We start from the raw sequence: 25,944 nt of genomic DNA, 5'->3' as shown, positions 1-25,944 counted from the left end.
CTGAGATTATTTACTCTGGCGAAGAGGAGGCTCAGGGGAGACCTCATTGCACTCTACAACTTCCTGAAGAGAGGTTGTGATGAGGTGGCGGTCAGCCTCTTCTCTCAGATAACTAATGATAGGACTCGAGGAAATGGCCACAAGTCGTGCCTGGTGATGTTTAGATTAGATATTACAAAAAAAATTTCTCTCAAAGAGTAGTCGGGAACTGGAATGGTCTGCTCAGGGAGGTGGTGGAGTCACTGACCCTCAGTGTTCAAGAACCACCAGGACAAGGTGCTAGGAGATATGGCTTAGTAGCTTAGTGGGTAGTATTAGTGATAGGAAGGTTGGAATAAATGGTCTTGTAGGTCCTTTCCAAATTTGTGTTTCTATGATTTCTATGACTCTATCATTGGACAAGGAGAATGGTTTTAAACTGGGTAGATTTAGATTTGATAGTCAGATGAAATTCTTGACTTGGAGGTGAGGCACTGGAACTGGTGCTGTGGGTCCAGAGGTCACCCAGAGGGAGTTTGGATCAGCCCATGCCCTTGTGTTTGAAGGAACAGCTGGTGAGAGTGGAGAGGCAGCAGTGAAATCATGGGAACAGCAGAGTGAGAGCAAGGTGGGGAAGAAATGTGTCTGTCTGTAGCCTTCAGGGAAGTGTGGGAAAGCGCAGGAAAGCGTGCAGAGGAGAAGACAGAGGGCTCTGACAAGAATGGAAGGCTGCAGCAAAATTGACATCATTGTCCCCTTGGCCATGGGTTGTGAGGAGACGTGTTTTACTCATGATATTGGGACCATGAATTTTCCTTTCAACCCTGTGCAAACACCTGGAGGTGTCATACCAATGTCCTTCAAATGATATTATGGGCATTGCCCCCTATCCCACAGACCCCGGGAAGAGTGAGACATGGAGGTGCTGGAGTTGCAGGATCTCCCCTCCAGTGGCTGGGGTCAGGCCTTCACCTTCTGATTCACCAAAACAAACCAAGAGTTCTCAGCACAGTGCCTTTGCCTGTCTGTAGTTATGCCTTCCAATTATCTGCCCAACAATTCCCATGCGAGGCTTTCATAGTAACAGACTAGAATAGCCAACACAGTCTGGAATATAGAGTCTAGAGCAGTCTAATACCACAGAATAGAGTAGCCAACAGAGGAGAGACATGTACTCTGATATAATGACAACCATCAGAAAGCTGATCCCAGCTAGATGACTGATATGGGGAGGTCAGGAGTAGCCTGTCCAGGAGAGATGTCAGATTGGGGTACGGGAAGAAGAAGTGAAGAGGAGCTCAGAAGCTTACCTTTGTAGAGGTAAGAGGGTTCATGTAATGTTGATGCTGCTGTAAAACTGATTTCAAGCAGTTGTGTAGGGCCTGTAAACTATTTTATAAAGAATCCCTCAACTTAAACGTTAGTCCAACATCCTGACAGGAATCCACTATTGCAAAGCAGAACTCAAAATATCACCCGAAGAAAAACTCAGCGCAGAGCCCCTTTTTCTTACATTTCCTCTCTTGCTCAGCCTAATTCCTGCCCTTAACACTAACATTAAATGCTCTATTTATCCATAGACTTCTTCACAAACCTAAAAAAACCCTAAGCCATAATGCTTGCCCATACCCTAACCAGAGACCTGACACCACAAACAGAACACCAAACCTTCCAACTAAAAAATTGTTTACTCTCTAAACCAGAAAGGTAAGTCCCAGTCTGTAGGGGACAACAGAGAGGTCAGCTCTACCTCAGGATCTCTTGCCCCAGCAGCAGGAATATGACTGTGGCAGTGACTGTGAGGTCACTTCTGTCTCTGCACTTGATTGGGCAGCAGCAGGAACGTGTCACAGAAAGGGACTGTGAGGTCAATTCAGTCTGGAGGTGGCAGGTCACCCTTGACGTAGATCTGGGATCTGGACTTTTAGGTTGACATCTGGCAGTGGCCCTGCTAGGCCAGCAGAAGGCACCTGCTTGGCATGCTGACTGGGGGATCCCCTCTGCCTCCACACCCAGGAGGACCCAGGCACAAAGAAGGCCCCAACATGGGTTGTCCTGTCCCTTCTGCTTGAGTCCATGACTAGGCAGCAGGAGGCACAAGGCTTGGCTGTGTCTCCACAAGAAGCTGCAAGGCCAGCAGCAGGGCCCTGGCTTGGAAGGTTCTGCTAAGGTGACTTGCGTCTGGTTGGCTGAGAGGCCGCAAGGAGCCTGCTGGGTTGGGATGCCTACTTCAGGAGGGGTTTCCACCCTGATGGAGCTTCCTTTGGTAGTAGGAAAGAGCAGGAAAAAAAAAAAAATCTGCCACAAAGTGCACCATGGATGGTTGGCACTGGCTACAAGGAAGAAGAAATATCCAGGGGAACAACTGGTCTTGCTGCTAGAGTCTGAAGCAAAGAAGGCATTAAGTGCCTCATTATTTACCTTATATCGAGATCTTCAACAGATTTCCCGCATATCTAATAAAGGATGATGGTTCCCCTTAATCCTCCTTTATTTATAGTATTTTTATAAAGAGTTTTTCATTGTCTTTGAGAGTCACAGACAGATTGAGCTCCAGCTTGGCTTTGGCCCTTCTAATTTTGACCTGCACAGCCCCATAACATTCAGGACTCAGCTCCAGACAAACTGACTGCATGCATGAGAAGGAAGCACAGAAGAGGTGGAACCTGGCAGCTTTCCATTCTCTTCTGTGACTCTGTTCTGCAATTCCATTCAACTGGTTATTCCTGTATTACCCAAACTTTCCTGCAAGTCCTGATGATGCTGTCTTCTCAGAGATAGCACAATCACACACAAAGTTTGAATTGTCTGCCTGTAGACATGAAGAGCTGACAGAATGGAGCATCATTGTGGGGCAACCTTGAGAAACTGCAGGATTTTGCCTACAGAAACCTCTTGGCATTTACAAGGAGAAGAGCCCAGTCCTGAAACAGAGGAAGAGGAACCCCACACGTGAGGGCACACTGGGACCCTGCTGAGTGAGCAGTGCCCAGGAAGGCCTAGGTACCACGAGGGATGCCATATGAGCAGTGGTGCCTGCTCAGCAAGAGCTAGGCCAGCTTCCTACAGAGCTCCCTTAAGAGGAGTATGGCCACCAAGAACATCCTAGTTATCAGACGCAGCTCAGATCTGGGGTAAGACTATATAGAAGTGGGTCTGCAGCCAGCAGGAAAAGAGGTGCAGGTCTAGGAGTCCCTAGGACAGCCTGGTGTGGAGAGGTTCAAGGGCTCTACCAAGGCTGAAAGTCCCAACAGGACCCAGGTCTTTGTGTCCATGGCTATGACTGCTGTCTTTGCCACTGAGGCCTATGATGAGACAGCTGATCGTTAAAGCACCAGGGTCTCATTGCCCCCTCGCCCCCACCCATGAACCAGGCAGGAGTCGTACCATTCTCCTGCACTTGGCCATTCTCCTGCACTTGGCCATGCACAGCTCGTGGCAAGAGGGCCCTGGTGCAGAGAGCCAGCTGTGCCCAGGAGCAGCTCCTCTGCACAGTGCAGCAGGGCTGGGGGCTCTGACCGCAGCTGGCACACAGAGAGAAGAGAAGGAGAAAGGGCTTGGAGGCAGTTGGCAGTGGGAGGATGCTGAGAGCTGCCTGCAGGAGAAACCTGCACAGCCCTGTACAAGGTAAGGGTCTGGCTTCAGGGCCATGCAGCTGCAGGTACTTGAGGGGTCTCCTCTTGTTAGGTCTTGTTTCTGAGAGGGCAGTGGGCAATGCAGTAGGCTTTTAGAATCCTGCTGGGTTGCAGTGCGAGGTGAGAAAGTCTGGCAGAAGCCCCTTGGAGTGTCATAACCCAGCTGCCCTTTTTAGCCAAGAGTTGGGTGTCTAAGTCTCCTCCGGACACTGCAGGGGATGCAGATTGTGTATTGGGACACCCCAGATTTCGAATATCCAGCTCTGTCCGTGGGGCATTGTCCTGGGCTGCAGGCTTCTCTCCTGCAGGATGCAGCTCTCTCGTGGCTTCCTTGTGTTATCCAGGTACCTCAAGGAGAAGACACCTCTGTACTAAAACCATGTCTGTGCTGCTGGATGGCTGTCTGTGGGCAGCTGGAATGAGGCCTCTGCACTCTTGCAGAAGAGGGAAAAGCTGAGATCCTGCTCATGCACCTGCAGATAAGGTGAGGATTTTGTCCATCTGCACTGGGGTTGGGGCTTCTTTGCTTTAAGCTGTCTCCACTTCTTTGGAAACACAAGAGTGTGATTGTTCTACTAAGAATAATAAAATCTGACTTGCTCTACAGTGTGGTTGGAAGTGTTTTTTGCAACAATCCTGCAAAGTTATGGATCTCGTAAGTGGACTAAACTTGAGTTTCCCCCTTGTTCCTGCTTTCTCACTGCTACACAGAAAGAAGGACACCTCTAAAGTCCCCAGCAATCCATGTTTGCAGTGCCAGTCTCACCCAGCATCAGCTGGGACTCAAGCGATAGAGCTGCAGAAAGCTCCTTTTGCAAAAAGAGTGTCTACAGATGAGAGTGCTCTAAGGCTTGCAGTAGGTTTTCCTCAGAGAATTGTCTTCTAAACTTTTTCTGCCTTCTCCTTCTCTACAGAAAACAGTGTTCAATGTCAGAAAATGCCCAACGTCAGCTCTGTGAGTGAGTTCCTCCTGCTGGCATTCACAGACACGCGCGAGCTGCAGCTCCTGCACTTCACGCTCTTCCTGGGCATCTACCTGGCTGCCCTCCTGGGCAACGGCCTCATCCTCAGCGCCGTAGCCTGCAACCACCGCCTCCACACCCCCATGTACTTCTTCCTCCTCAACCTTGCCCTCCTTGACCTGGGCTGCATCTCCACCACTCTGCCCAAAGCCATGGCCAATGCCTTCTGGGACACCAGGGTCATCTCCTATCAAGGCTGTGCTGCCCAACTCTTTCTCTTTGCTTTCTTGGTTGTAGCAGAGTATTACCTTCTCACTGTCATGGCCTATGACCGCTACGTTGCCATCTGCAAGCCCCTGCACTACGGGAGCCTCCTGGGCAGCAGAGCTTGTGCCCAGATGGCAGCAGCTGCCTGGGGCAGTGGCTTTCTCAATGCTGTCCTGCACACAGCCAACACATTTTCCCTGCCCCTCTGCCACGGCAATGTTGTGGACCAGTTCTTCTGTGAAATCCCCCAGATCCTCAAGCTCTCTTGCTCAGATGCCTACCTCAGGGAAGTTTGGGCACTAGTTTTTAGCGTTTCTATAGCCTTTCTTTGCTTTGTTTTCATCATGTTATCCTATGTGCAGATTCTCAGGGAAGTGCTGAGGATTCCCTCTGAGCAGGGCCGGCACAAAGCCTTTTCCATGTGCCTCCCTCACCTGGCCGTGGTCTCCCTCTTTATCAGCACTGGCATGTTTGCCTACCTTAAGCCTCCCTCCATCTCTTCCCCATCCATGGATCTTATTGTGTCAGTTCTCTACTCAGTTGTTCCTTCATCAGTGAACCCCCTCATCTACAGCATGAGGAACCAGGAGTTCAAGGATGCAGTAAGGAAACTGTTTGGATACATGCTTCTTTACAATCACTAATGTTTGTGAGTTCCCTGATTATTTCAGGAACTGTGAGGAAAAATTTTGTTACTATATTTCTCTATAAATATTTTCCACATTTTTTTTTCTTTTGATTTAAATTATATTATCCTTAACCTGCTACCTGATTTTCTTATTTATATTTTTTCATTTATAGTGACCCAGTCCTCTAATTATCGAAAGAAGCAGGTTATGTAGAGAAACATAATAAATAAAAAAAAAAAAAAAAATCAGATCTACTTTGTTATCTGCTGCAATCTCTTCCCATCTCCTCCTGTGTGGGGGACCAGCTCCAGCACACAGGAGGGTCTCTGGGCCAAGAGCCCAGCTGCTACATGGAGTTGGGTCAGGGATGCTGCTTCTCTGGAGCCATGGTCATGGCCAGCAGCAGGACGTGGTCTTGTCACTGCTGCTCTCTTCTGGCTTTACGTGTGTTCTCCTGTGCTTTTTTATTCGGATAAGCCATCAGATCTCATGTGTCTTGGTGACAGTCCTGTTCTCTCTGCAGTGGCATCCCTGTGGCTGCAGGCAGCAGCAGGCACTGTGCAGCCCTGGGTCACAGCTGCCTCCCTGCTAGCACCACAGTAACAGGAGGGTCTGGCTCAGGGCAAACCAAGAACCCTGGACACCTCTCCAAAGCTGCTGCCAAGAATACAGCCAAGAGGTTGCTCCCTGCTCTTCGCTTTTCTGGGGTTCTTGTGCCGGGTTCTTCACCTGGGGCTCAATAACCCCAAACAGAGCTACAGGCTGGGAGATGAGTGGTTGGAGAGCTGCCAGGCAGAGAAGGACCTGGGAGTACTGGTTGATAGTTGGCTGAATATGGGCCAGTAGTGTGCTCAGGTGGCCAAGAAGACCAACAGCATCCTGGCTTGTATAAGAAGCAGTGTGGCCAGCAGGGCTAGGGAGGTGATTGTCCTCCTCAGGTACTGATAGGAGAGTGATGTAACCACTTGAGAAGCTAAAGTCAGAATGAAAACTTGAAGTGACTTGGAGTATTAATGGGCCCCACTGAGGGCTGTTACTAACAAAGCCTCCCCAGGGCTTTGTTAGGGCAGATAATTGGAAGCCATGGTTACAGACAGGCAAAGCACTGTGCTGAGAAAAATCTTGGTTGGTTTTAGTGAAGCAGAAGAGCCAAGGCCTGACCACGGCCACTGGGAGAGAAGACCCTGCACACCCGTGTCTGGATCAGGGCTCTTCCTGGGGTCTGTGGGATGTGGTGGGTACTGTGATGCTATTAGAAGACCTTCATTTTGACACCTCCTCAGCCCTGCACATTGTTGCAAGGAAGCAATGCCAACAGTCAGCATGCCAAGCAGGTGCCTTCTGCTGGCCTAGCAGGGCCACTGCCAGATGTCAGCCCAAAAGTGCAGTTCCCAGGGAGAAGGTAAGGCTGACCTGCCACTTCCAGACACAAGTGACCTCACAGTCCCTTTCTGTGACATGTTTCTGCTGCTGCCCTATCAAGTGCAGAGACAGAAGTGACCTCACAGTCAGTGCCACAGTCACATTGCTCCTGCTGGGGCAGGAGATCCTGAGGCAGAGCCGTGCTCATCACAGCATTCCCATCCTTCTCCTTCTTTTGGCCCACAAGCTGATCAGATCAGGGTGAGCAAGAGAGTAAAGGTAAGGGAAAGGGGCTATGGGCTGCGTTTTGGCTTCAAGAGATACTTTGAGGTCAGGCATAAGAGTAGTGGATTCCTGTCAGGTTGTAGAGTAGCATTTAGGTTTAGGGATTAATATCACTTGTTAAAATAAGGGAAAGGCTTTACATGACTGTTTTAAACCAGTGTTACAGCAGAATCAACATTGTCTGAATGTTCTAAACTCACAGAAATCATTAATTTCTCCTGGCCAAACTCCTTTCCCCCCCCCCAAATCTCACATCTCTCCTGGCCAGGCTTCTCCTGACTTCCCCATATCAGTCATCTTCCTAGGGACAGCTTTCTGATGGCTTTCATGATCTCAGAGTATCTGTCTCATATCTGCTGGCTACTCCTTTCTTGAGACTGACGTGGCACCTAAGTCAGGATGAAAAGTATCCCAAAGGCTGTAGGCGAACTCTGCACAATATGCCCAGCATTTCTTGTACTACCCCAAAAATTTTGTTTCCTGATTTCAGCTTCTGGATATGGAATGGTTTCTGTGCACCCAGGCTATCTTTTTTTGAACCATTATGCAGTTTGCCCCAAGCATCTTAGAGGCAGTGGCCCCCTCTGTGTCAAAAACTGAAAGCAGTCCTAAAGGATGACTTGGCAAAAGCTGACACCTCTGACATGACAAACCCTATCCAAGACCTCTTCCTCTATGCAGCCTACCAGGTACTTAGAAGGAGCTGATCTCAGAAACTACATGCACAGCAAGTGCCTTCTGCTGCCTTACCATGGACACTGGCAGATGTGAGCCTAAAGGCACAGATCCCAGCCAGGAGTCAAGGGTGACCTGTCAGCTACTTCAGAAAGAGCTCACCTCACAGGCCATTTAACAGCCATTCGCTTCCTGCTGGACTTAGTGTTTCTGAGGCACCACTGAGCTTATAATACCACACCTAAAAAACACCCCCTTTTTGGGCCCGGACCTGCCCAGGTAGAAGTGATCTGGTTGTGATCCTCCAAGCTCATGGCACACCCGTTGGGCTCCCAGCCTCTCTGACACACAGGAGCCAGTTCCATGCCAGTCCTTTGAGGTGCTAGGGCAGGAGGGACCTTGCAGACAATGTTCCAGCCCCGTGCCTGTTGGCAGTCTCTCAGCTCCTAGTGCAGACTGAAGAACTTGTTTGTATCCAGAAGCCATGAGCCAAAAGGTGGCATAGAAGGCACTCAGGGGAAGCGCCCTCTCAGCCCCAGCCCCAGCCCGAACCCCAACTGGTGGTGCTGCTCTGCAGAGCGAGGGGGCTGTGGTGCCTGTGGCACAGGGGCTGCAGAGCTCTCCTCTGCCTGCTCACAGCAGATTGAGCACTTGAGCTCTAGACAGTCCACATGGGACACAACATGGTGCTTAGCAGTAAATATTGGCGTCATCTTTCTAAGACAAGCTAGCAGTTTCTCAGAGACTGGCAGCACAGCGGTCTGCTTGTGGGTATTGATGAGTTACTAGATATTCCTTATGTTTGGGGTTTGTGAGGAATGTGTTAACAATTCGTGTCCATAAAGAACAGTCCTGTCTGCCTCTGGGCCCTGCACTGGCAATTTAATTCTTGAACCACAGATGCAGTGTGTCCCAGTCTCCCCCTCATTCTACTCAATTTATCACGTCTTCAGAAAACACTCCTTAAATTTATGAACCTGTTTGCTTTTGTTATTCCGGACTTCTATTTCTAACAGTTACAGCCTTTTTTCCTGTCTTCTTTGAGATTAACTTAACACTGCTATAGATGTGTCTGTGAATGGCTGGGGAAGAATGTTTTAATTACTCGTGAAGTGTCAAATAAGAAAGCTGTTTGATGTCTGGGAGTTTCAGACCAACTGATAACAACTAGTGACTGTTATGGGATACTATGTGGATCTTTGGTATCTGGCTAGGAGGCCGAGAGATTAAGAGGAAGGAAAAAGAAGCTGAAGGACGGCTGGGAGACAAGACTTGCAGAAAATGTTCTATAAACTTGGTATGCTGCCGAGTGAGTACAAAGGTGAGAGGAAGACTACGAGCCTTCATCATGAAAGACCCCTAGAGACCCCCAGAGGAGACTGATACGCATGCTCCAGTAGGAGGGACTGGACCCCGGAAGCTAATTATAGAATCATAGAATCATAGAATATCCTGAGTTGGAAGGGACCCTTAAGGATCATCAAGTCCAACTCTTGACACCGCACAGGTCTACCCAAAAGTTCAGACCATGTGACTAAGTGCACAGTCCAATCTCTTCTTAAATTCAGACAGGCTTGGTGCAGTGACCACTTCCCTGGGGAGCTTGTTCCAGTGTGCAACCACTCTCTCTGTGAAGAAATTATAATTAATTATAGAATCATAGAATCATAGAATATCCTGAGTTGGAAGGGACCCTTAAGGATCATCAAGTCCAACTCTTGACACCGCACAGGTCTACCCAAAAGTTCAGACCATGTGACTAAGTGCACAGTCCAATCTCTTCTTAAATTCAGACAGGCTTGGTGCAGTGACCACTTCCCTGGGGAGCTTGTTCCAGTGTGCAACCACCCTCTCTGTGAAGAACCCCCTCCTGATGTCAAGCCTAAATTTCCCCTGCCTCAGCTTAACTCCGTTCCCGCGGGTCCTGTCGCTGGTGTTAATGGAGAAAAGGTCTCCTGCCTCTCGACACCCCCTTACGAGGAAGTTGTAGACTGCGATGAGGTCTCCCCTTAGCCTCCTCTTCTCCAGGCTGAACAGGCCCAGTGCCCTCAGCCGTTCCTCGTACGTCTTCCCCTCCAGGCCTTTCACCATCTTCGTAGCCCTCCTCTGGACACTCTCCAACAGTTTCATGTCCTTTTTATACTGTGGTGCCCAGAACTGCACACAGTACTCGAGGTGAGGCCGCACCAGCGCAGAGTAGAGCGGGACAATCACCTCCCTTGACCTACTAGCGATGCCGTGCTTGATGCACCCCAGGACACGGTTGGCCCTCCTGGCTGCCAGGGCACACTGCTGGCTCATATTCAACTTGCTGTCTACCACCACCCCCAGATCCCTCTCTTCTAGGCTGCTCTCCAGCGTCTCATCGCCCAGTCTGTCCGTGCAGCCAGGGTTTCCCCGTCCCAGGTGCAGGACCCGGCACTTGCTCTTATTGAACTTCATGCGGTTGGCGATCTCCCAGCTCTCCAACCTATCCAGATCCCTCTGCAAGGCCTTTCCACCCTCAACAGAGTCCACAACTCCTCCAAGTTTGGTGTCATCAGCAAACTTGCTCAAAATGCCTTCTATTCCTACATCCAGATCGTTTATAAAAATATTGAAAAGTACCGGCCCTAAAATGGAGCCTTGAGGGACCCCACTGGTGACCGCCTGCCAGCCTGACGCAGCCCCATTTACCATAACCCTTTGGGCCCTGCCCGTTAGCCAATTGCTCACCCATCGTATGATGTTTTTATTTAGCTGTATGGTGGACATTTTGTCCAGTAGGATCCTATGGGAAACCGTGTCAAAAGCCTTGCTGAAGTCCAAAAAAATCACATCAGCTGGTATAATTATAATTAATTATAATTATAATTATAATTATCTATTTTTTTTGGAAGTAGTAATGAATATATATTAGTCTAGGAGCATAAAAATCAGCTGCTTGATGTACCTGGTGTGCGTCCTGGTGGAGTGGAGACTCCCGGTGCACCCAGCGCTGTTTGCTTACCTCTATTCCTTTATATTCTTTTAATAAATCCTATTTTTCATTTAATCCTAATTTGAATCCTGAACCATTTATAACAATCTGGGGGCTCGTCCGGGATAGCTATAGTTCCTGAATTCTGATTTAATCTAGGAGAGGTGCCCCACCATTTGGTGGCTCCTGTTTGAGTCAGATCGGGACTAATGCCATCCTGAACCTGAATAAAGGTAAGCAAAGAATTTAATATTTTTTTGAGCTCCCTTGTTGCCAGCTGTTTTTTGCCCGTAATTCTGCGCGCAAAGATCTGGACAAAGACGACAGGGTCGTTTGGATACTGTCTGGTGGGATTCCGGTGTCCGGGATCAAACCGGACGAAGACGACAGTCGTTTGGATTCCGTCTGGTTCGATCCCAGATGAAGACAGCAGAGACGCTGGTGGATACCGTCCGATTGGAGTCTGGACGAAGACGACTGATTCGTAAGATACGGTCCGGTTGGTTAAAGGTACGGTTGCTAGTTTTTGTGTGTGAGAGTGTAACTGAGACTTCTAAAGTCAGCGTGGAGGTCTTTTTGTTTTCTCACTGGTTCTAATCTCCTGTCGGGGGGGCTGGACTGGTGAGAAGAGGGATACGTGGGTGGGTGATAGGTCCTAAACCCCCTGCAAGACACTCTCACTGGGCAACCAAGGGCTGTGGGAATTGCCACTAGTAAAATTCCCAGATGGGTCAGATAAAATCGAAGACCAAGGACCATAAAGGGAGCGAAATACCAGATATACCACCAGAAAGTCCATTAGGAATAATGATTGGAAATTGGAACAATAGGGGCCCCAGAAAAGGGAAAAATAAAGTAAAATTGGTTCAGTACTGTATGATGGAATGGCCAAAAAAAACCTTTAAGACCACATGTTTTCTGGCCTGTTTTTGGATCTTTTGATGATTGGATTTGTCAGGCTTTGAATATATACGTTAATTTAAAAGAACCTTTCTGTCAGGAAGAAAGTGAATACGCAGAATTGTGGATTAGGACTTCACGTCCAGCCTCAATATTTGCACTAAAAACAAAAACAAAGGAGGATTCTGGAGGAGAGGAAAAGCAGGAAAAAGAAAAGAATGATGAATGGGAGCCGTTGGATAATTTACTACCTCTGGGTCCTAATAGCACCCTCCCGGCTCCCCCTGCTCCCCCTCCGGTACCGGTAATATCTCCGGCAGTGCGGCCAAGGCCCCCGAGGCCTCTGCCTCCACTACAAACAGCACCAGAATTAGATCTGCCTCCGGCTGCATGCACAAGAAGTAAGACTGCCGTATCTGAAGAAACCTCTCTATATCCATTAAGAGAAGTACCTCTCGGAGGCAATCAGGGAGGTATTGGGTTTGTGGCAGTCCCTTTAAACACCACAGAGGTGAGAACTTTTAGAAAAGAGATGGGGACCCTGTTAAATGACCCCCTCGGAGTAGCCGAAAAACTAGATCAATTCCTGGGTCCTAACACTTATACCTGGGAAGAAATACAATCCATTTTAGGCATCTTATTTACTGCTGAGGAAAGGGGAATGATCAGGCAAGCTGGAATGAGAATTTGGGAAAGACAAAATCAAGCAGGACCCCCAGGAGATCAAAAATGGCCAAATGTGGATCCCCACTGGGACCACCAGCAACCCCAGGGGAGACAAAATATGAGAGATTTGAGAACAATAATTATACAAGGAATAAGAGAAGCGGTTCCACGAGGAAAAAACATTAATAAAGCATTCAATGAACACCAAGGAAAAGAGGAATCTCCAACAGAATGGTTGGAGAGATTAAAGAAAAGCCTGCAAATGTATTCAGGGATCGATCCGAATACAGCAATTGGAACCGCACTCCTTAGAACACAATTCGTAGCCAAATCCTGGGGGGACATAAGAAGGAAATAAGAAAAGCTAGAAAACTGGCAAGAGAGGGGATTAGAAGAGTTACTTAGAGAAGCGCAAAAAGTATATGTCAGGAGAGATGAGGAGAAACAAAAAGCAAAAGCCAAGATCTTTGTAGCAGCAATAAAAGAGAGTCAGAAAAAGCCCTTGTCAGGAGAGAGGGAGAAGAGAAGAAGTATCGAAGAAGCCCCTAGAGGTCAGCCGTCTCAAGGGAATTCAGCGATCCCTGCTTGTTACTATTGTCAAAAGAAGGGACATTTGCAGAAGAATTGCCGTAAGCGGGAACAAGACGAGAAAATGTTTAAAGAAGAATAGGGGTGTCAGGGGCTATATCTTCTGGGGACTTCAACATCAACAGAGCCCTTGATAAAATTATTAATTGGTCCCCAAAAAGAAGAAGTACTATTTTTAGTAGACACAGGAGCTGAAAGATCCACTATTCAAAAACTCCCAGAGGGAATAAAAGAAGGGAAAAATTACACGTCTGTAATAGGGGCAAAAGGAGAGCCTTTTAAGGTTCCTGTTTTAAAAGATGTGGAAATAGAAACTGATCAAAAGATTTGTCTTAATGATTTACTTCTGCTCCCTGAAGCGGAGTACAATTTACTGGGAAGGGATCTGATTTTAAAATTAAACTTAAGCATTCAAAGTCAAGGGGATAAATTGCAAACTAAATTATACACTTTAACACGAAAAGATGAAGAGGTTATTAACCCTTCAGTGTGGTATAAGGAAGGGGAAATTGGAAAAATGAAAATGGACCCCATAAATGTGCAAATAATGGATCCACATCGTCCTATTCAAATTAAACAATACCCTATACCAATGGAGGGTCGAAGGGGATTAAAACCCATAGTTGATAGACTTTTGGAAGAAGGGACTTTAGAACCATGTATGTCACCTCACAATACACCCATCCTCCCTGTAAAGAAATCGGATGGGTCGTACAGAATGGTACAGGATCTGAGAGCTGTAAATCAGCGAACAATCACTAAATTCCCTGTGGTAGCAAATCCTTACACTCTGCTGAGTCACGTCTCTCCCAAATATACTTGGTATAGCGTAATAGATCTAAAAGATGTCTTTTGGACCTGTCCTCTAGATGAAAATTCCAGGGATTATTTTGCTTTTGAGTGGGAAGACCCGGAAACAGGACGAAAACAACAATTAAGGTGGACCGTGCTACCACAAGGTTTTACTGAGTCACCAAATCTATTTGGTCAAACTTTGGAAAAAGTTTTACAAGATTTTACATTACCTGGGGAGGTAAAGTTGTTGCAATATGTGGATGATTTATTAATAGCTGGAGAGACTGAAGAAGGAACCCAAAAAGCTGCTATTAATTTGTTAAATTTCCTGGGGGAAAAGGGATTAAAGGTGTCTCGATCAAAGTTACGATTTGTGGAACAGGAGGTAAAATACTTAGGACACTGGTTAAGCAGGGGAGAAAAGAAATTGGATCCTGACAGGGTATCAGGGATCCTCTCCTTAAGACCCCCACAAACTAAAAAGGAAATTCGGCAAACATTGGGATTATTAGGATATTGTAGACCGTGGCTTGAAAGCTACAGTGAAAAAGTTAAATTTTTATATGAGAAATTAATTGATGATCGATTTAAGTGGTCCACAGAAGATGACCAAAAATTTGAAGAAATAAAAAAAGCATTAATACAAGCACCTGTACTAAGTCTCCCAGATCTAGAGAAACCCTTTTATCTCTTTGTGAACACATCAAACCAGACAGCATATGGAGTCCTTACTCAAGATTGGGCAGGAATTAAAAAACCCATGGGGTATTGTTCTAAATTACTTGATCCAGTAAGTAGGGGGTGGCCTGCTTGTCTTCAAGCTTTGGTCGCTACAGCATTATTAATAGAAGAAGTGAGAAAGATTACTTTCAGTGCTCCCTTAAAAGTGTACACTCCACACAATGTCAGAAGCGTCTTACAACAGAGAGCGGAGAAATGGTTAACAGACAGTCGGATCCTAAAGTATGAAGCTATACTAATTGACTCCCCTGATTTAGAACTGAAGGTAACTTCTGCTCAGAGCCCAGCACAAATTTTATTTGGAAAACCATCAGAGGAACTACAACATAATTGTTTGGAGGTAATCGAGACCCAGACTAAAGTAAGACCTGATTTGAGAGATACTGAATTAGAGAAGGGGGAGATACTATTCATAGATGGTTCCTCCAGAGTAGTGGAGGGAAAAAGAAAATCAGGGTATGCCATAATTAATAAACACCTGGAATCTGTGGAATCAGGCCCCCTGAGTCCATCATGGTCAGCTCAGGCTTGCGAGCTGTATGCCCTACACAGGGCCCTGGAATTACTGAAGGGAAAAAGTGGAACTATATATACAGATTCTAAATATGCATATGGAGTGGTTCACACCTTTGGAAAGATTTGGGAGGAAAGAGGTTTAATTAATACTCAAGGGAAGAATCTTATACATCAAGAATTAATAAGGAAAATTTTAAAAGCATTAAGGGAACCTAAAGAAATAGCAGTAGTACATGTAAGAGGGCACCAGAAAGGATTGGAATACCACACTAGGGGAAATAATCTAGCAGACAAAGAAGCTCAGGAAGCAGTTCTAAGAATTCAGGCTGCTAAAATTAATATAGTACAGGAAGAAGAAAGACAAGAAGAAGAAAAAGAAGAAGAAGAAAAGAGGTTCACTCCTGAAGAACAAACAAAACTGGAGAAAATAGGTGCTTAATTAGAGCAAGGAAAATGGACATTGCCAGACGGGCGAGAGATGTTACCGAAGGCTTATGCAAGACAAATATTGGAACGTTTGCATACACAAACACACTGGGGTACAAGAGCATTAAGTAATCATTTACTTAAACAATTTGGTTGTATAGGGGTTTTTGAAATAGCAAAGCAAGTCACACAAGGTTGTTTAACTTGTCAGAAAATAAATAAGAAAATATTCCAACAGGCAGCAGCGGGAGGAAGAAAAACAGCATATTGGCCTTTTGAGAGAGTACAAGTTGATTTTACCGAATTGCCTAAAGTAGGGAGGATCAAGTATTTATTGGTAATTGTGGATCATTTAACACAATGGGTAGAAGCTTATCCTGTGGCACAAGCTACGGCACAAGTGGTGACAAAAATTTTATTGGAACACCTGATACCTAGATATGGGATAATCCAGTACATTGATTCTGACCAAGGCACACATTTTACTTCTAAAATAATAAAATTATTATGTCAATCATTACGTATTCAGTGGGAATATCATACTCCGTGGCACCCACAAAGCTCAGGGAAAGTAGAGAGAATGAATCAAACAATAAAACAGCAATTGGTTAAATTAATGGTTGAGACACAAATGCCTTGGACTCGATGTTTACCATTGGCACTTTTAAACATAAGAACTAAATCACACAGTGAGACTGGATTATCGCCATATGAAATGTTATATGGTATGCCTTATTCACAGGGAATGCCTCTGGGAGACAATGTAGCTGAGGATCGTAGTATCCAGAAATATATAATTACTATTGGGAAAAGGTTGCAAGAACTAAGAGAAATTGTAATACTGGTTCAAACACCACCTTTAGGATTTGCCATCCATAAAATACAACCAGGGGATGAGGTCTTAATAAAAACTTGGAAAGAAGAATCTTTACAGCCCCGGTGGGAGGGACCGTACCTTGTTTTACTTACCACTGAAACAGCTGTGAGAACAGCAGAAAGGGGTTGGACCCATGCATCCAGAGTAAAAGGACCAATAAATACCAAAACTTGGAGGGTTGAGTCCGCTCCTGGGGAACTGAAGTTAAAACTAAAAAGAACTAATGTTCCGGAAATAGGGCACGCTCTACATGAAATACCAGAAGAAGGGGACAAGCAAGCCTGCAATGAAGAAAAGTGAGAAGGCAAGACCGGGGCAGGACTCTCCACTGTGGTGTGTATAGTCTACCGAGGGAGGCAACCCCCACGGGTATTGACTGCCGAGTGTGAGGGCCTCTACCGGACTTCTCCCGCGCTGAAATCAAGCTGTCCCAGAGAAAGAAACAAACGAGCAAACGGAAAATGTATGTATATAGTAAGAATTTTGGTTTTTTTAACCTATTGTAATTAGTTTTCCAGGAGCTGAACCACCCTCGAAGGCTGAACAGTGACACGAGTTTAAATAGATTCTGGAGGTGGATCCAACCCCAAGGCATTTCTCACACCTTTACGATACTCTCTGGACGACGCAGAAGGATGTTATACTTCCTGGTACGATTCTTACAAGGGCAATTGAGCCATGGAAATAATTTTTTCATTTTGGGGGAGGAAGTGGGTAAGGTTTTTAATCTTAGCAATTGCTGGGTTTGTAGGGGACCAGGAGGAGCTGAAAGTTGGCCTTGGGTAGCTGGCCCAGTCGAACCTAAGTGGTGGGTTAGTAATTTGAGTGAAGTTCATAATGGAACACAATTCTGGAAAGAGGAGGAGGACCCGTGGCAATTGCATTCATCAGAGAAAGGTATATATTGTTTAAACTGAACAGGAACAGTAAAAGTAGGAGAAAGCATTTGTAAATGCTTATAAATGCTAATTATAATAACCTGTTTTTTTTAGAAGTAGTAATGAATATGTATTAGTCTAGGTGCATAAAAATCAGCTGCTTGATGTAACCGCTGTGCGTCCTGGTGGAGCGGAGACTCCCGGTGCACCCAGCGCTGTTTGCTTACCTCTATTCCTTTATATTCTTTTAATAAATCCTATTTTTTTTATTTAATCCTAATTTGAATCCTGAGCCATTTATAACAAGCACAATCACAGAATCAGAGAATCATACAACTGTTGAGTTGGAAAGCACCTTGACGATCATGTAGTTCCAACCCCCCATAGGTAGGGACACCACCCCCTAGATCAGGTTGCTCAGGGCCTCATCTCACATGGCCTTGAACACCCCCAAGGATGGAACATCCACAGCCTCAGCCACAGCATTCCACTCCCTGGACGCAAGTCATCAAGCCCCATAGACTTGTACTTCTTGACCTTCTTCAGGTGGACTCAAACCTTCTCTTCACTTACAACAGGTGGGAATTTGCACACCCCAGCCTCTATCTATGGGTTCAGGGAATGAAAGACTTGGGAAGCCTGACTGGCAGGGAAGACTGAAGAAAAGAAGTTGTTGAGTCCATTGGTCTTCTCCATGTCTGTCATTACCAGTTCACTCTTCTCATCCATCAGATGGGGTACGCTCTCCTTGGCCTTTCTTTTCTGAGCAAAGTACATATAGGATCTCTTCCTGTTATGCTTTTCATCCTCAGATAAGCTGAATTCCATCTGTGCCTTGGCTTTCCTTATCCCATCCCTACACATCCAAAACTGAAACATGTGAGAGGGCCTGGGAAAAGTAACCCTGGATCCACAGAAGCCACTTGGGAAACAAAACTTGTAGGTCGGAAGCATGATTTTGTGGAGGTGCAGAGCTGATGGGCACATTGCGCAGGATGCGCCTAAAGATTTTTGTGTCCTTTTCCCTCCCGACCACAATGCCACTTCCTTCTCAGGAATGGAGGAGCCAACAGAGGTGAGACAGATACACTGAGATGGTAAATGTCATCAGAAAGCTGATCCCAGTAAAATATGGAGAGGTGAGGAGCAGCCTGAACAAGAGATGTGAGATTTTGGAGTGGTAAGAGGAGCATGGCCAGAAGAAATTAATGATTTCATACAGGTAAGAGCATTCATGCAATGCTGGTAGTACAGTAAGACTGACTTAAAACAGTCATATATGGCCCTTACCTTACTTGAGCCAGTAAATTTAACGCTAAATAAACCTAAATGCTACTACAACAAACTGAAAGAAATCAATTTTCTCTCTTGATAACCATAATCCTTTCACTTAACGCTAACATTAAAATGCCTTATTTAACCCTAGACTCCTTGACAGACAAAAAACACCCGTAAACAACACAGCTTGTCCATACCTTAACCACAGATGTGACAGCACAAGCAGAACACCAAAAACTCCTACTAAAACTTGGCTTAATCTCTAACCAGAAAGTGAAAAAGAGATACCGAAGGGGCTAGAGAAAGCTCAGCTCTACCTCAGGTTCTCCAGCCCCAGTAGGAGGAATGTGACTGTGGCATAGGCTGTGAGGTCACTTCTGTCTCTGCCCTTGATAGGGCAGCAGCAGGAACGTGTCACAGAAAGGGACTGTGAGGCCACTTGTGTCTGGAGGGGGCAAGTCAGCCTTGACTTCTCCCTGGGAGCTGCACTTTTGGGCTGACATCTGGCAGTGGCCCTGCTAGGCCAGCAGAAGGCACCTGCTTGGCATGCTGACTGGGGGATCCCCTCTGCCTCCAGAGCCAGGGGGACCCAGGCAGAAAGAAGGCCTCAACATGGGTTGTCCTGTCCCTTCTGCTTGAGTCCATGACTGGACAGCAGGAGGCACAAGGCTTGACTGTGTCGAGCCAAGAACCTGCAGGGCCAGCAGCAGGCCCCTGGCTTGGAAGCTGCTGCTGAGGTGACTTGTGTCTGCTTGGCTGACCCTAGTCCCTAACCTCATACATGGATGGCTAACAATCAAAGCCCTGATTCCTTTGCATTCACTTCTTCACATCCAACCCTTTTCCTAACCCTTATCTTAAGCACTTAAGGTGCTTGGCCCATGATGCAGGGTAGGAACCATGAGGTTGCTCTGCAGTCACATGGCATACAAAGCTGATAGTGAGGGGCCATGGATCTGATCAGCCTGTGGGCCACAAAGAGGAGATAGATGGGAATTCTCTAAAGAGCTCAGCTCTGCCTCAGCATCTCCTGCCCCAGCAGCAAGAATGTGACTGTGGCAGGGACTGTGAGGTCACTTCTGTCTCTGCACTTGATAGGGCAGCAGCAGGAACATGTCACGCAAAGGGACTGGGAGGTCACTTCTATCTGGAGGTGTCAGGTTACAGTTCTGTGTCTTGACATAGACCTGGGATCTGCACTTTTGGGCTGACATGTGGCAGTGGCCCTGCTAGGCCAGCAGAAGGCACCTGCTTGGCATGCTGACTGGGGGATCCCCTCTGCCTCCAGAGCCAGGAGGACCCAGACAGAAAGAAGGCCCCCAGATGGGTTGTCCTGTCCCTTCTGCTTGAGTCTATGACTGGAAAGCAGGAGGCACAAGGCTTGGCTGTGTCTAGCCAAGAAGCTGCAAGGCCAGCAGCAGGCCCCTGGCTTGGAAGCTGCTGCTGAGGTGACTTGTGTCTGCTTGGCTGAGAGGCTGCAAGGAGCCTGCTGGGTTGGGATGCCTACTTCAGGAGTGGTTTCCACCCTGATGGAGCTTTCTTTGGTCGTAGGAAAGAGCAGGAGAGAAAAAACTGCCACAAAGCTTGCATTGGAAGATTGGCACTGGCCATGAGGAGGAAGAAATATCCAGGGGAACAACTGGTCTTGCTGCTAGTGACAGAGGCAAAGAAGACATTAAGTGTCTCATCCCTTGTCACCAGGATTTTTCCCCCAAATTCCAATAAAGCATTATGATTCTCCCTAATCTTCCTTCATTTAAAGTATTTTTATTTATTTATTTATTTATTTATTTATTTATTTATTTTTATTGTCTTTGACAGTAATAGATGGATTGAGGTCCAGCTGGGCTTTGGCCCGTCTAATTTTGAGCTGCACAGCCCCATAACATTCAGGACACGATTCCAGAGAAACTGACAGCATGCATGAGAAGAAAGCGCAGTAAATGTGGAACCTGACAGCCTTCCATCCCCTACCCTTCTGTGATTGTGCTGCAATTCCATTCAACTTGTTACTCCTGAATTATGCAAGTTTCCCTGCAACTCTTGCTGTGCTGATGTCTGGTCAGAGATAGCACAGTCACATGAAGGTTGAACCATCTGACTGCTGACACTAACAGCTGATAGAATGGAGCATCACTGTGGGTGCACCTTGAGAAACTGCAGGATTTTGACTTCAGAAAACTCTTGACTTTCACATGGAGAAGAGCCCAGTCCTGTACCAGAGGGAGAGAAACCCCAAACATCAGGGCAGACTGGGACCCTGCTGAGTGAGTAGTGGCCAGGAGGAGGAGGGCCTGGGTACAACGAGGGATGCCATACGAGCAGTGGTGCCTCCTCACGAGGAAGCAGCCCAGCTTCCTACAGAGCTGCCTTACGAGGAGCATGGCCACCAAGAAGATCTGAGTTATCAGACTCATTTCAGATCTGCTGTGACACCACAGAGATAATGGTATGCAGCCAAAAAGGAAAGATGTGGAGGTCTGGGAGTCCCTAGCAAAGCCATGTATAGACAAGAAAGAGGGCTGTGACAAGGCTGAAAGTCCCAACAGGACCGGGTCTTTGTGTTCATATCTATGACTGTTATATCTGCCACTGACGCCCATGAGGAGACAGCTTATCATTAAAGCACCAGGGCCTCATTGCCTCCTCACCCCCCACCCATGAAGCAGGCAGGGGTCGTACCATTCTCCTGTACTTGGCCATGCACATCCCCATCTCCTACTGCCCCACAAAGAGCCCTGAGCAAGGTGTGAAGAGAAAGGATCTCCCTTCCCACAGGTTCAGGGTCAAGGCCTGGCCCTTGTGCTTGGTGACACACATCCAGTTTGTCTACACATCAGTGTCACCTTCACATTGCCTTTGTCTCCTTGTCCTCACTGCCTCCAGGGTTCTGCTCTAACGAGCTCCAAGGGAGGCTGTGTCAGTGCTGGCCCTCAGGGGGACTCTGCAGGAAACTTGCCTCTTACTTGGACTTCTGGAGAGATGTCTTCAATTGTCTCTGAGTGCCTGAGGTTCATAGGCTCATCAGCCAAGCCCCCAGAGGGGTGATTGCAGTGCCTTGGGCTGGTGCTGTGCTGCTGAGCTGGGCCGGGCTCATGGGACAGAGAGAGCTCGTGGCAAGAGGGCCCTGGTGCAGAGAGACAGCTGTGCCCAGGAGCAGCTCCTCTGCACAGCACAGCAGGGCTGGGGGCACTGCCTGCAGAGACACAGTGCTTAAAGGCAGGCAGAAGTGGCAGGATGCACAGAGTTCACTGGGGGAGAACACTTCCCAGCCCTGAACCCGGTAAGTCTCTGGCTGGAGGGCAATGCAGCTGCAATTGCTGGGCGATGGAGAAGCTGTTGGTGCAGGCAGGGGTGTCCAGGGCTGTGGTGCAGAGCAGGGTCCCTGCTGTGCCCCAGGGGCTGTGTGCCAGGGCAGGGCCTCTGCTGCTTGCCACGCTCAGCACTCAGCCTGCCCAGGGAGCCCAGGGGCTTGGGCGTAGGAAGGGAAGGGCAGGGGCTGCCTGCAAAGAAAAGGCACTTTCTTTACTCTCTGCCTGCCTCTTCCTGCCCTGATAGTGGTGTCAGCTCTATGTTAACGGTGTAGTTGGATTTGCACAAGTGACTGAGCTTCCTATTGCACTGAACGGAGACATGAACACGTTAGTGAAGATCCTCAAAATATCCCTTCCCTTCTCTCTGCTTACAGACTGCACCAGGGCTTTTCTGAGCTGTTCTTTAGGAGCTGCAGACAGGGAGATGTCCCCGGAGCTGTCCCCATCCCCAGGAGGTTTCTGCAGGGCAGAGCTGGGCACACGGCAGGTGGGATGGGGGCTGTGATCATGGACAGGAGGAGCCGTGGGGACAGAGAAAGAGCTGCTGGCAGGGACAACTGCAGGCAGCAGGGACATGGGCAGGCAGTGAGAGGGAGCTGCTCCCTCCCTGCCTTCCCCTGCAGTGCAGGCACCTTCCTTGCAGCAGCCCCTGGTCTCCTCTCTTCCCCTCAGAGCTTCTGTCATGGCTTGTATAATATGGGGGGCTGAGAATATGGGGTGTCTGAACCCTAAATCTCTGTGTCAGTAGACACATTTGCTGCAGGCCCCCTCCACCTTCCTCCATGGAAGAAGGCACAGAATCACAGAATCATAGAATATCCCAAGTTGGAAGGGACCCACAAGGATCATCGAGTCCAGCTCCTGGCTCCACAGAGGTCTTACTCCCAAACTCCTACCATATGACAAGGAGCATATTCCAAACTCTTCTTCCACTCCAGAGCTCTTGTCCCTCTGCTGTCTGTGCAGGGCAGATGGCACAGGGCTGTGAGGACAGGCGCTACCTCACCGACACCACAGCCTCTGCACTGGGTTGGGTCCGCCCTGCCTGCCCATGCCTGCTTCTCTCCCTTGCCCAGCGTGGCAGCTGGTGGTGCCTGATTCTGACAGGGAGTGCTGTGCATGAAGGGTGAAGCAGGAGGAGATGCTCCCTGTTCTCCAGCCAGACACGCACAATCCACCTTCTGGTTTTGTCTCCTGGGTATTGAACAGGGAAGATGCACACAGAGGCACAGAGCCAAACACCCGTTTCTCAGCAGAGGGAGCCACTGCCCAGGAACCTTCCCTTTTGGAACCTTGAATGGAGCAGAGCAGGCTCACTGGGAGCTGCTGGGCAGAGGAGGCTGCAGTGTACAGGACACTCAGCAAGCAGAAAGCAGGGCTCCAGACAGGGATATAGGCAAAGGTCTTCTTGGCAACAGGGAATGTAAGGATTTAATTGTGAATTTTCTCAATTTTGCTCAGAGACATTACTCGTAACACTCTCTATTTATTTTATTTTACTTTTTTCTCATTTAGCAGTGTCCATGTCCAGAACCAGCAAATGCCCAACAGCAGCTCTGTGAGTGAGTTCCTCCTGCTGGCATTCACAGACACGCGCGAGCTGCAGCTCCTGCACTTCGCGCTCTTCCTGGGCATCTACCTGGCTGCCCTCCTGGGCAACGGCCTCATCCTCACCGCCATAGCCTGCGATCACCATCTGCACACCCCCATGTACTTCTTCCTGCTCAACCTCACTCTCCTCGACCTGGGCTGCATCTCCACCACTGTCCCCAAAGCCATGGCCAATGCCCTCTGGGACACCAGGACCATCTCCTATCAAGGCTGTGCTGCACAGGTCTTCTTTTTCTTCTTCTTGGTTGGAGCAGAGTATTCCCTTCTCACCATCATGGCCTACGACCGCTACGTTGCCATCTGCAAGCCCCTGCACTACGGGAGCCTCGTGGGCAGCAGAGCTTGTGCCCAGATGGCAGAAGCTGCCTGGGGCAGTGGCTTTCTCAATGCTGTCCTGCACACGGCCAACACGTTTTCCCTGCCCCTCTGCCAAGGCAATGCTGTGGACCAGTTCTTCTGTGAAGTCCCCCACATCATCAAGTTCTCCTGCTCAGATGCCTACCTGAGGGAAGTTGGGGCACTTGTGTTTAGTGTTTCTTTGGGCTGTGGTTGTTTTGTTTTCATTTTTTTCTCGTATGTGCAGATCTTGAGGGCAGTGCTGAGGATGCCCTCTGAGCAGGGCCGGCACAAAGCCTTTTCCACATGCCTCCCTCACCTAGCTGTGGTCTCTCTGACTCTCAGCACTGCCTTGGTTGCCTACCTGAAGCCCCCCTCCATCTCTTCCTCATCCCTGGATATGGTGGTGTCATTTCTGTACTCGGTGGTGCCTCCAGCACTGAACCCCCTCATCTACAGCATGAGGAACCAGGAGCTCAAGCACGCCTTGTGGAAACTCATTGGATACATGCTTCTTTTGCATCAATAGTGTGCCTATAATATTAAATGGACACACAGGTTATCTGAACAATCTCTTTGTACAGTAGGTTGCAATTCTTTTATTATTATTAATATTATCTCTTAAAATTGTGATTTTGGTTGAATTCTGTTCATGGCATCCTATTTTTTTTTTAATTTATTTACTTTCACCCAATCATCTTATGTACCTACAGAACTTGGCTTCCTGTGTGGAAAAGGAGAATAAAGAATCCACGAGAACTTCATTGGTCTCAGATGCTATCTCTTCCCATGTCCTCTGGAGCTGCTGCCACACAGAGGAGCAGCCCCAGTGGACCTTGAGACTGCCCCTCACTGCCCGCTGGGCTCTGCCTTTCTGCCGCCTTCAGGTTGGGGCTGCTGCTTCCCTGGAGCCATGGCCAGCAGCAGGATGTGGCCTTTTCACTGCTGCTCTCTTTTGGCTTCTAAGTTGTTCTCTTGAGCTCTTGTACTTCACTAAGCCCTTAGGTCTCGTGTACCTTGGTGAAAGTTGTCTCTGCAGTGGCATCTCTGCCACATCTCTGCTTCTTGCAAAGCTGGTGTCAGGAATACACCCAAGGAGCTGCTCACTTGTCCTGGTTTCAGCTAGGATAGAGTTAATTTTCCTCCTAGCCACTGGTAGGGTGGTGTGTTTGGGATTTAAGATTAGAATAATGTTGATAACACACTGATGTTTTAATTGTTGCAGAGCAGTGCTTACACTAAGCCAAGGACTTTTCAGCTTCTCGCTCTGTCCTGCCAACGGGCAGGCTGGGGGAGCAGCAGGAGCTGGGAGGGGACAGACCCAGTACCCAGAACTGGTGGAAGGGGACGGGGAGCAGGATGTGGCCCTCACCATCCACGAAGAACTGGTTGGTGACCTGCTACGGCACTTGGATGTGCACAAATCGATGGGGCCGGATGGGATCCACCCAAGGGTACTGAGGGAACTGGCAGAGGAGCTGGCCAAGCCCCTATGCATCATTTATCAGCAGTCCTGGCTATCAGGGGAGGTCCCAGTGGACTGGCGGCTAGCAAACATGACGCCCATCTACAAGAAGGGCCAGAGGGCAGACCCGGGGAACTACAGGCCGGTCAGTTTGACCTCAGTACCAGGGAAGCTCATGGAGCAGATCCTCTTGGGAGTCATCATGCGGCACTTGCAGGGCAAGCAGGCGATCAGGCCCAGTCAGCATGGGTTTATGGAAGACAGGTCCTGCTTGACGAACCTGATCTCTTTCTACGACAAAGTGACGCGCTGGGTGGACGAGGGAAAGGCTGTGGATGTGGTCTACCTTGACTTCAGCAAGGCTTTTGACACCGTCTCCCACAGCATTCTCCTCAAGAAACTGGCTGCTCTTGGCTTGGACTTGCGCACTCTTCGTTGGGTTAGAAACTGGCTGGATAGCCGGGCCCAAAGAGTTGTGGTAAATGGAGCCAAGTCCAGTTGGAGGCCAGTCACTAGTGGCGTCCCCCAGGGCTCGGTGCTGGGGCCGGTCCTCTTTAACATCTTCATCAATGATCTGGACAAGGGCATTGAGTGCACCCTCAGTAAGTTCGCAGATGACACCAAGCTAGGTGCGTGTGTCGATCTGCTCGAGGGTAGGAAGGCTCTGCAGGAGGATCTGGATAGGCTGCACCGATGGGCTGAGGTCAACTGCATGAAGTTCAACAAGGCCAAGTGCCGGGTCCTGCACCTGGGGCGCAATAACCCCAAGCAGAGCTACAGGCTGGGAGATGAGTGGTTGG

The 25,944-nt window shown here is 48.2% G+C and overlaps 2 protein-coding genes across 2 annotated transcripts; both read left to right on the top strand.

The window, feature by feature from the left end:
* Positions 1–4,551: 4,551 nt before the first annotated feature.
* Positions 4,552–5,487, top strand: LOC119714724 (olfactory receptor 14J1-like). Its single transcript, XM_038171713.2, has one exon. The coding sequence runs from the start codon at positions 4,552–4,554 to the stop codon at positions 5,485–5,487; it is 936 nt and encodes a 311-aa protein (XP_038027641.2).
* Positions 5,488–23,272: 17,785 nt separating this feature from the next.
* Positions 23,273–24,208, top strand: LOC140000001 (olfactory receptor 14C36-like). The gene has a single exon (XM_072029687.1). The coding sequence runs from the start codon at positions 23,273–23,275 to the stop codon at positions 24,206–24,208; it is 936 nt and encodes a 311-aa protein (XP_071885788.1).
* Positions 24,209–25,944: the final 1,736 nt, after the last annotated feature.

The sequence above is a fragment of the Anas platyrhynchos genome, chromosome 31 (genome assembly GCF_047663525.1).
Source record: "Anas platyrhynchos isolate ZD024472 breed Pekin duck chromosome 31, IASCAAS_PekinDuck_T2T, whole genome shotgun sequence".
NCBI classification, from domain to species: Eukaryota; Metazoa; Chordata; class Aves; order Anseriformes; family Anatidae; genus Anas; species Anas platyrhynchos.
The sequence above is the reverse complement of the archived record's forward strand: the minus strand, read 5'-3'. Positions and strand labels throughout refer to the sequence as shown.

Bases quoted from the DNA above. Each gene is read 5' to 3' on its own strand.
- LOC119714724 (XM_038171713.2), top strand. From the start codon at position 4,552: ATGCCCAACGTCAGCTCTGTGAGTGAGTTCCTCCTGCTGGCATTCACA.
- LOC140000001 (XM_072029687.1), top strand. From the start codon at position 23,273: ATGCCCAACAGCAGCTCTGTGAGTGAGTTCCTCCTGCTGGCATTCACA.